The sequence below is a fragment of the Pituophis catenifer genome, unplaced genomic scaffold (genome assembly GCF_029215685.1).
Source record: "Pituophis catenifer annectens isolate HBS135680 unplaced genomic scaffold, rPitCat1.0.hap2 SCAF_15, whole genome shotgun sequence".
NCBI classification, from domain to species: Eukaryota; Metazoa; Chordata; class Lepidosauria; order Squamata; family Colubridae; genus Pituophis; species Pituophis catenifer.
Genome location: NW_027256895.1, coordinates 4814923 through 4826031, shown reverse-complemented (window position 1 = coordinate 4826031; position 11109 = coordinate 4814923). Strand labels below are relative to the sequence as shown.

At 46.6% G+C, this 11109-nt stretch overlaps 1 protein-coding gene across 1 annotated transcript in view; it reads right to left on the bottom strand.

The window, feature by feature from the left end:
• Positions 1-9403: 9403 nt before the first annotated feature.
• SLC7A8 (solute carrier family 7 member 8) overlaps positions 9404-11109 on the bottom strand; it is a 40288-nt gene continuing 38582 nt past the window's right edge. The window contains exon 11 of the mRNA XM_070954775.1: positions 9404-10104. Within this exon, the coding sequence (XP_070810876.1) occupies positions 9956-10104 (149 nt within the window). The 3' untranslated portion in view covers positions 9404-9955. The remainder of the gene's footprint in view (positions 10105-11109) is intronic.

Here is an 11109-nt window from a genome sequence, read left to right as displayed (position 1 = left end):
CTTTCCTCGAGTCTCCAGGAGGGCGAAAACGGTCTCCCCCAGCCCTCCGGAAACCTTCTCAAGGCTGGAAATGGGCCTTTTCTGGCCTTCCCGAACTTCCGGTAGGCCCGTTTTTCATCCTTCCCGAGCCTCCATACATGCCCTGCACTTACCTACATCCAAAACGGGCTGCGTGGTGACTCCTGGGAGGGGAGGGGTGGGTGGGGTCAGCCAGCAGTGGGATTTGGGGGTTCTCCGAACTGCACAGAATCGTAGTTAGAGGTTCTCTTGAACCCCTGGGAACCCCAGGGGGAATAGAGGCTAAAATATATAAAGAACGGTTGCTGGAACTGGGTATGTCTAGTCCAGGGGTCAGCAATCTTTGGCTCTGGAGCCGCATGTGGCTCTTTCACCCCTCTGCTGCGGCTCCCTGTCGCTCAAAATATGCGTCACCACCACCAATGTGCAACACCCACCGGCACGTGATTTATTGAGCTTTTCAACCCCCGGTAGGCCGACCATGGATAAATCCAAGAAAAGGAAAGTTTCAGAAGAAAACAGAACGTTTAATTCGACTACATATGCTAGTTTTGTGGCCACTCAAGAAATTGTCAGTCACGGGAAGGGTTTTGTGGCTCCCGGTGTTTTCTTTTCTGTGGGAAACGGGTCCAAATGGCTCTTTCAGTGTTTAAGGTTGCAGATCCCTGGTCTAGTCTGATGGAAAGAAGGACCAGGGGAGACATGATAGCCATGTTCCAGTGTTCTCAGGGGCTGCCCCAAAGAAGAGGGAGTCAAGCTATTCTCCAAAGCACCCAAGAGTAGGACAAAAAGCAACGGATGGAAACTCATCAAGGAGAGAAGCAACCTAGAACTAAGGACGAATTTCCTGACGGAACAATTAATCAGTGGAACAACTTGCCTCCAGAAGTTGTGAATGCTCCAATACTGGAAGATTTTAAGAAGAGATTGGATAACCATTTGTCTGATGTGGTGTAGGGTTTCCTGCCTAAGCAGGGGGTTGGATTAGATGACCTCCAAGTTCCCTTGCAACTCTGGTATTCTATTTCTATTTCTAAATGGTAATTAGCCTTTTTCCTAAATACCCAACGTGGGTATTTAGACCCAAAGGCCAAAAAGACAGCAAGCTAAAAAGACCGGAGGACGTGCAGAATTAATATATACTTGTGTTTTTTTCCCAACCTTGACAAAGTTAAGATGGATGGACTTCAACTCCCAGGATTCTCCCAGCCCGCATAGGGAATTCTGGGAGTTGAAGTCCACCCATCTTAAAGTGGTTGATAAATGCCGTAATAGGCATTCGGAGAACGCAAAAAAGGTGAAGGCACCCAAGTGTATGTTTAGGGGAAAAAAGGAAGTTAGGAAGAATGTAACGATTATATATTTTATTTATTTATTCATTATATTATTGATTTATTTGTTTGTTTGTTTTAACAATTTATTTAACAATGCTTGCTTTAGCTCCGCACAAAAGTATCATGTGGTTTGTTTTTGGCATCACCCGTTGTGGCTCGTAAATGATGGCTGGTGTGGTCTGTCTTATTCAACCAATCCTGATTAAATGGTGGTTTAAGGAGATGGGGGAATGTAGTACCTGTCGGTCCCTGAAGAGGGCGCCACAAAGCCAAAAATGCACTTGCATCTTTTCTTGCCCCATAAGGGAAAAAAAAAAAAAAGGAACATACCAGTATTGGAGAAAAAAATGATAGAGGGAGTCCTCGGCTTACGACCACAACTGAGCCCCAAATTGCCATTGCTGAGACCGTTGTTCAGTGAGTTTTTGCCCCGTTTTACGACCTTTTTTGCCACAGTTTGCTAGTTGAATCGTTTCAGTCATTAAATTAGTCAGAAGGTTATTAAATGCTGCATCTGGCTTCCCCATCGACTTTGCTTGTCGGAAGGTTGCAAAAGGGGGAAATCCTGTGAACCCCGGGATACTACGACCGTCATAAATATGAGTCCGTGGCCAAGCAACTTTAATTTTGATCCCATGACCGCGGGAATGTGGCAAGATTTGCGTGAAAACTGTTCCTAAAACTGTTCCTTTTTTCAGTGCCGTTGTAACTCTGATTGTTCACTAATCGAATGTGGGCCAGGGGTGGGATTTGGAGGTTCTCCGAACTGGCCATAATGTTAGCTACGGGTTCTGCCGAACCAGGGCGAACCCCTAGCAGCCCACCCCTGAATAGAATAAAATAGAAAATAGAAAATAGAAAATAGAAAATAGAAAATAGAAAATAGAAAATAGAAAATAGAAAATAGAAAATAGAAAATAGAAAATAGAAAATAGAAAATACAATACAATACAATACAATACAATACAATACAATACAATACAATACAATACAATACAATACAATACAATACAAAATAGAATAGAATAAGAGAATAGTAAATAGAATAGAATAGAGAATAGAATAGAATAGAATAGAATAGAAAATAGAGAACAGAGGATAGAGAATAGAGAATAGAATAGAATTGAGAATAGTAAATAGAATAGAATAGAATAGAATAGAATAGAATAGAATAGAATAGAATAGAAGAATAGTAAATAGAAGAGAATAGAATAGTAGAATAGAGAAGAGAGAAGAGAATAGAATAGAATAGAGAATAGTAAATAGAATAGAATAGAATTGAGAATAGTAAATAGAATAGAATAGAATTGAGAATAGTAAATAGAATAGAATAGAATAGAATAGAATAGAATAGAATAGAATAGAAGAATAGTAAATAGAAGAGAAGAGAATAGTAGAATAGAGAATAGAGAATAGAATAGAATAGAGAATAGTAAATAGAATAGAATAGAATAGGAGAATAGTAAATAGAATAGAATAGAAGAATAGTAGAATAGAGTAGAATAGAGAATAGAATAGAATAGAATAGAATAGAGTAGAGTAGAGTAGAGTAGAATAGAGAACAGAACAGAACAGAACAGAACAGAACAGAACAGAACAGAATAGAATAGAATCTTACTGTCACTTTAAATTGTGCACTAATCGTCATACATTAAAATGAGATTTCATTGCATTCAGCTCTCAAAAGATAACTATTATGCATATACCCACATATACACACGTGCGTGATACAGAGAAACACCACAGTCTAATACGATTGTTTACAGTGGTGGGATTCAGCCAGTTCACACAGCTTCAATAGAACCGGTTGTTAACTGCTCAGTTCGGCGAACCGGCTGAAGCCTCGCCCCTCCCTCCCAATCTCTCTTCGCCAGGCGGCTCGTCTTGCCACCTTTGCCACTTACTAGAGCCGCTTCGTGCTGTGATGTCACCCGAGGGGAGGGTAGCGGGAGCAGGGAGGCTCACTTGCTCCCTTTTTCTGCGCCTGCACCATTCGGCCTTTCGTTTTCCTTTTTGACGTCCAAGCCATGCAACTGCCGCCATGGGCCATCAGCAGCTGTACTGGAGCCACCCCAGGAAGTTCGGGCAGGGCTCGTGCTCCTAGTAGGTCTCTGACCCTCCCATCTTTCGGCCTCTGCCGGGCCCAGCGGCAATGCCGTCTGGTGCACACCGGCCTCTGCAACCAGGCCTGGCAGTGGAGGGAACATGGGATCGTCCAGCAGCTACACATACGACTGCAAAAGGAAGAGAGGCCAGGTGAGCTGAACCCAGATACTTCCCAACTCCCCTTGTCCCAGAAGCACTCCCCTCTCTGCTAATGGCCGCCCTCTTCTCCCTCTCCCTCCTCGCTGCTGGGTGATCCCGTGTGAAGAACAGGACGGACACACTTTTTAAAAAGTACTTTTAATGAAGCCTCCAATGCGGCAGCCAAGATCCAATCCTTCTTAGCACTCTGGGGCTGGAAAGCGCCGGTGGGGAGAAGTCACCCCTCAGAGTGTAAAGGTGAGCTCCATGGTGCCATAGAAGGGGCCGGGTTACCACCGAGGCCAGTCTTGGATGAGCAGGTCTCTCTCCTCAAACGCTCCCACGTTTCTGGCAAGTCCCAGAGCAGAGTGATAACAAACCCTCCACACAAACCTCAAGCAGCCTCTGGCTCCAATTAGTCCAGCCCAGCACTGTCTGCACAGCAATAAATCCCAAATGTATTTGGCAAAACAAGAGCCAAGCAAGGAGTTCATGGAGCAAAAGATCCAGGTAATTAGTCAAAAGGAATGCAAGGACTCTTGGCAAGTTCAAACGTCGGCACGCAACACTTCAGGAACTCAGCGTTTGTTCCCGACAAATGCCCCTCCCCATGGCGCCTCCTTAAGTCTCATTCCCCAGGTGTGCCCGGTGAAGATGAGCAGGGCCCTCTCAAGCGTGGCCTTCTCTGTCTGCGCTGATCAGACTTTCTCTGCACTCTCCGAGCCTTTGCATCAGGAGGGGGTGGTTCTTGCTCCAAGTCTGAGCCCTATCTCGTTCATCCTGTCTCTGTTTCTCCCGCCTGCAGGCCTTACTAATTCCAAAAAGCCTTGCCTGGACTGACTCTGCCCTTCCCCAGTTTCCTCCAAGGCCAACGGATCTGCCCTCTCACTCGTCCTCAGTTCTTGTGCCAGCTCATCTTCCACCGCAGATTCAGACTCCAAGGGGGGGCTTGACAGTCTCTAACCATGATTCAAGGTCTAAGCCAGGTATCAGCAACCTGCGGCTCCGGAGCCACATGTGGCTCTTTGGGCCCTCTGCTGTGGCTCCCTGTCGGGTGATCCCACCACTGGCTGGCCCTGCCCCTTGCCCTCCCCTCCCAGTCACTCCTCGCCTGGCCTGAGAAGGTAACGGTGATGGCAGGGGATGGAGAAGTGGCCGGGGCAGAGACAGAGAGATACAGAGAGAGAGGTGGGGAGAGAGGGAGAGAGGGGGGAGGAAGGGAGGGAGAGAGAAATGTCAAAAGGGTTTTGTGGTTCCAGGTGTTTTGTAACAACTGGTTCTCTGCCCTAATGACTGGCTGGGTAGGCGTGGCTAGGGGGATCATGTGACTGGTGGAAGTGAGTGATGTCGAGTTGGCCATGCCCATCCAGGTTTTGTGGCTCCCGGTGTTTTCTTTTCTGTGGGAAACGGATCCAAATGGCTCTTTGAGTGTTTTAAGTTTGCAGATCCCTGGTCTAAGCACATCGGGCTTGTGAGCAGCATCCTGAATAACGGGAAGCGAGTTTCATATCATTTTCTCGGCTGTGATGTTCGGACCTCATGAACATCCATCCGTAGGATACTCATGGGAACAGAGGATAAAATAATAAAAAAAAATCTATAATTTTCTACTTAGTATGGAATTAGAAGAAGAACAAGTAAAGGAAACCAATGATTGCGTGGGCAAAAAAATTGCGGATACTCAATTGAGCTCGATAGACGGCAACAGTTATGGGAAAGGAACTATAAACTAACAATGTCCACTGCATGCAAAGAGAATCGATATAAAATGTTTTACAGATGGCATATGTCCCCTGAAAAATTGGCAAAAAATGTTTAAAGACAAATCAGCTAAATGTTGGAAATGCCATCGAATACCAGGATCTTATTATCGTATGTGGTGGACACAGTGGTGAAATCCATTTTTTTTTTTTACTACCGGTTCTGTGGGCGTGGCTTGGTGGACGTGGCGTGGCTTGGTGGGTGTGGCTTGTGGGCGTGGAAGGGAAGGATACTGCAAAACCCCCATTCCCACCCCACTCCTGGGGGAAGGATACTGCAAAATCCTCATTCCCTCCCCACTCTGGGACCAGCCAGAAGTGGTATTTGCCGGTTCTCCGAACTACTCAAAATTTCCATTATCGGTTCTCTGAACTACTCAAAATTTCCACTACCAGTTCGCCAGAACCTGTCAGAACCTGCTGGATTTCACCCTTGGGCGGACCTGTTCAGAAGCTAGAGTCTATTGGAACAGAATTAAGATTTGGTTAGAGGAAATGATCCAACGACATATTGATTTAAAACTGGAGCTGTTCCTACTGGGTATCCTACCAGAGAAAATTAGTAAAGAAAATGTATATTTGATTATTCATATAATAACTGCAACGAGGATAGTATTTGCGCGAAGATGGAAAGTAGAGAAAATCCTGTTGGAAGGGAAAGTAATTAAAAATTACTGTGCAGAAATGAATAGATTAACCTTGATGATTAAAGAGAGAGAGAAGATACGGAATATCTGAAGATATGGGGGATATTAAATGTATTGTATTGGGAGGGGGAAATATTGTAATAGAGAAATGGAAATTATAAGGGAAGAAATGAAGATAGGAGGAGTAATCAAAAAGAAGAAGAAGAAACGTTACTGAAGAAACGCCGAGATGACACGGAAGGATTGATGTGTTTGTGTATAAAAAAATAATTTTTTACAAAAAAAAAAAAAAAAATGAACATCCATCCGTAAGCCATTTTCTGAGGTAAGGTTTAACATTCTTTAAAATTAAAATGTTGCCAGTCACTCCAGGTGATCCTCGACCTATGACCACAATTGAGCCCCACATTCCTGTTGCTCGGCGAGACATCCGTTTGAGTGAGTTTTACTCCGTTTTATGACCTTCCTTGCCACGACCGCTCAGCGGACCCCTGCCGTTGTGAAGCGAGTCATGCGGTGGTTCAGTGAATCTGGCTTCCCCATTGACTCTTGCTTGTCGGAAGGTTGCAAAAGGGAATCATGTGACCCCCTAGGGACACTGCGACAGTCATAAATAGGAGTCGGTTGCTAAGCGGCCGAATTTTGATTGTGTGGCTGTTCGGATGCGATGGTTGTAAATATGAAAAAAATGGTCGTAATTTCCTTTTTTTCAATGCCATTGTGACTTCGGTCACTAAATGAATGCTCGTTAAGTCGAGGAAGTTTTTTTTCCCCTGCCAAGCCTGAGATTCTTTTAAAAAAGTCTCCCATCCAGGTGTCAGCCAGGCCTAACCCTGCTTAGCTGTCCTCAGGACCAGCTCAGTGCTGCCCCCTGCCATCGAGAAAGACAGGGCTAAATTCAAGGCTGAAGGTAGTGAAGGTAATTTGCCCACCACACCCAACTCTGCCCAGAGGCTGCTCTTTTCCAAACCCCTCCCCCCCAAAAGCCCCTTTGATTCTCACCCCCCCCCCATGTGCTGAACCAAAGTGCCCTGTTCCATCCTACAAAATTGGTGATCTCTTGGTGGTCTCCTTTTCAAATTCCAACCAGGTTCCACTTGGCTTCCAATTCAGCCAGTTGAATGAAATTGAATTGAACTCGATGTCTGGGGTTTTCCAGAGATGGGGCCCAATCCCTCAAGATGGTTAATTGCTTGACAACTGAAGTATTTAATTAATCCTTTCTGGCTACTAGTTGGGAAACTAATCCATTTGATTTACCATTCTCTCTGTCTCTCCGTCTGTCTCGCTCTCTGTCTGTCTCTCTCTGCCTGTGTCTGTCTGTGTGTGTCTCTCTCTGTCTCTCTGTGAGTCTCAGTCTCTGTGTCTCTGTGTCTGTCTCTCTATCTGTCTCTGTCTCTCTCTCTGTCTCTGTGTCTTTCTGTCTCTCTGTCTCTGTGTCTCTATCTGTCTCTGTCTGTGTCTCTATCTGTCTGTCTCTGTGTTTCGATCTGTCTCTGTCTCTGTGTCTGTGTCTCTGTCTCTCTCTGTGCCTGAGTCTCTGTGTCTGTGTCTCTGTCTCTGTGTGTCTCTCTCTCTGTGTCTGTGTCTCTCTCTGTCTCTGTGTCTCTATCTGTCTCTGTCTGTGTCTGTGTCTATGTCTGTCCCTCTGTGTCCCTGTCTCTGTGTCTCTCTGTCTCTGTCTGTCTCTCTCTGTCTCTGTCTCTGTAATATTCTAATTCAATGTTTCTCAACCAGCACAACATTTAAGATGAGTGGACTTCAACTCTCAGAATTAAACTTCAATTAACTTAAACTCCCAGTTTCTTTCCGCGTGCCATCACTCTGTTGAACATCTAATTCTCACAGCTGACAAAACACAATAACTACACAATAATAAGTTATTGTTGCCTTATGTGGATTCACATTAACACCTTAGGTGCGGCTGCAGTATTATTATTTGATCTTCCCCATTCTATTGGCTGTACACTTTAGTATTATTATTATATTCTGTTGTTTTACCGGAGACCAATTCCTTGTGTGTCAAACCACACTTGGCCAAATAAATAAAATATTTTTTATTTATATAGAATATATATATATATATTATGCCTGTCAGAAAGCTGCTGGCAGCTTTCTGACAGGGGGACTTCAACTCCCAGAATTCTCCAGCCACCCCCGCATTTCTCAACCATGGCAGCTTTCTGATAGGTGGACTTCAACTCCCAGAATTCCTCAGCCAATCTCGTGTTTCTCAACCATGGCAGCTTTCTGATAGGCAGACTAATATGCCTATCCGGCCTAATATGGCTTCCAAAGCTGACACAGACTTCAACTCCCAGAATTCCCCAGCCAGCCTCGCATTTCTCAACCATGGCAGCTTTCTGACAGGGGGACTTCAACTCCCAGAATTCCTCAGCCAGCCTTGTGTTTCTCAACCATTGGCAGCTTTCTGATAGGCGGACTTCAACTCCCAGAATTCCTCAGCCAACCTCGTGTTTCTCAATCATGGCAGCTTTCTGATAGGCAGACTAGTATGCCTATCTGGCCTAATATGGCTTCCAAAGCTGACACAGACTTCAACTCCCAGAATTCCCCAGCCAGCCTTGTGTTTCTCAATCATGGCAGCTTTCTGATAGGCAGACTAATATGCCTATCTGGCCTAATATGGCTTCCAAAGCTGACACAGACTTCAACTCCCAGAATTCCCCAGCCAGCCTTGCGTTTCTCAACCATGGCAGCTTTCTGATAGGCAGACTAATATGCCTATCTGGCCTAATATGGCTTCCAAAGCTGACACAGACTTCAACTCCCAGAATTCCCCAGCCAGCCTCGTGTTTCTCAACCATGGCAGCTTTCTGATGGGTGGACTTCAACTTCCAGAATTCCTCAGCCAGCCTTGTGTTTCTCAACCATGGCAGCTTTCTGACAGGGGGACTTCAACTCCCAGAATTCCCCAGCCAGCCTCGCGTTTCTCAACCATGGCAGCTTTCTGACAGGGGGACTTCAACTCCCAGAATTCCCCAGCTAGCCTCGCATTTCTCAACCATGGCAGCTTTCTGACAGGGGGACTTCAACTCCCAGCACCCATTTTAAAGCCGCTCACATTGGAAAAACATTGATCTAATCTAACCCCGCTCCCGTCTCTTAAAAAAAACACACACACACATAGCCTAAGATCCTGTTATTTTCATCCTTGCTTCCATGGCACCGTGACAGCTTGCGTGCCGCATCGTTGCCAAGGTGGCACGGAGCCCAGACTAAACTACAGTTTCTCAATCCCGATGGAAACTTGGGCTGCCCCCAGGGATAGGCACTTAGCTAGATGAGATGATGTTTCATCACCCCCCAAAAAAATAATAATACTAAAATAAAATAAAATAAAATAAAATAAAAAACCCACAACACAGCCAGGAAGCAATCCGGATGGCGAGTGGCGTTTAATTTATTACATCCAAAACGAAACGGGGGGGGGGGAGAAAAAAATCCCCCCCCTCAAAAAAAAAAAACCGTAAGAGAGAAAAATGAAGAAAATACGCGGGCACCAACGGCAGGAGGAAATTCTCCCAGGATAGCTGAGGTTCCACCACCACCCCTTAAAATATTTCTCTCCCCCCCAAAATATATATATATATATAAGGCAGCAACAAAAGATGCTTTTCCAAAGTGGGGGACGAGAGAGAAGCAGGAATTGGGGGGGGTGCCAGCTCTTAAGGGGTTGCCCCATCCTTTTCTGCCCCATCGGGAGGCACTGCAGACGGGGGAAATTGGGATTGTGTGTGTGTGTGTGGTGTGGACCCCAGACCCTGCAAGAAGCTGGGGAAAGGAGTGTGTGTATTGTGAGGTGTGAGAGGGTCGACCTCCCCCTCAACAGGTCCAGCTCCGGCCGACGGGAGCAGAGGAACCGTTATCTAGTGGCGAAAAAAAAAACCCAGCGCAATCCATGTTTGGCTATTCTATTCCTTCCGTTGGCTCAGTCCTGGGGCGTGCCGAGCTTTTCTGTGCCGCACATAGGTTCCAGCTGTTCTTTGGTCTCTTTGCTGAGGTCGTTCGCCGCTTCCCCGGCGTCCATCTTGGGGTACACCACCACGCAGAGCTTCTGCCCCACCCGAGTGATGCCATCTGGAAGAAGACCAAAACACGTCACGGGTTAAAAGAGCACAGTGGGAGTGCTCTGGTGTGTGGGTGTGGGTGTGTGTCTCTGAGCTGGGTGGGTTTTTTGCCGACGTCTCACGACCCAACTAGGGAATATCATCAGTGCTAGAAGGGAGGTGGAGTTTGTGGAGTGAAGGGGGAGAGGAGGAGGAGGAGGAGGAGGGTGGGGTCCTTGGTGCTCTCTGAGCTTGGTGATTTTCTGGCAGACGTTTCATTACCAAACTAGGGAACATCATCAGTGCTAGAAGGGAGGGAGATTTGTGAAGGGGAAGTAGAGGAGGAGGAGGAGGAGGAGGAGGAGGAGGAGGAGGAGGAGGAGGAGGGGGAGGAAGGGGGAGTGAAGGGGGGAGGAGGAGGAGGAGGAGGGTGGGGTCCTTGCTCTCTGAGCTGGGTGATTTTCTGGCAGACGTTTCATTACCAAATTAGGGAACTTCATCAGTGCTAGAAGGGAGGGAGATTTGTGGAGTGAAGGGGAAGTAGAGGAGGAGGAGGAGGAGGAGGAGGAGGAGGAGGAGGAGGAGGAGGAGGAGGAGGAGGAAGGGGGAGTGAAGGGGGAGAGGAGGAGGAGGAGGAGGGTGGGGTCCTTGCTCTCTGAGCTGGGTGATTTTCTGGCAGACGTTTCATTACCAAATTAGGGAACTTCATCAGTGCTAGAAGGGAGGGAGATTTGTGGAGTGAAGGGGAAGTAGAGGAGGAGGAGGAGGAGGAGGAGGAGGAGGAGGAGGAGGAGGAGGAGGAGGAGGAGGAGGAGGAGGAGGAAAGGGGGAGTGAAGGGGGAGAGGAGGAGGAGGAGGAGGAGGGTGGGGTCCTTGCTCTCTGAGCTGGGTGATTTTCTGGCAGACGTTTCATTACCAAATTAGGGAACATCATCAGTGCTAGAAGGGAGGGAGGTTTGTGGAGTGAAGGGGAGAGGAAGAGACGGAGGAGGAGGAGGACTGTGGGGCCTTCGTGTTCTCTGAGTGTGGTTATTTT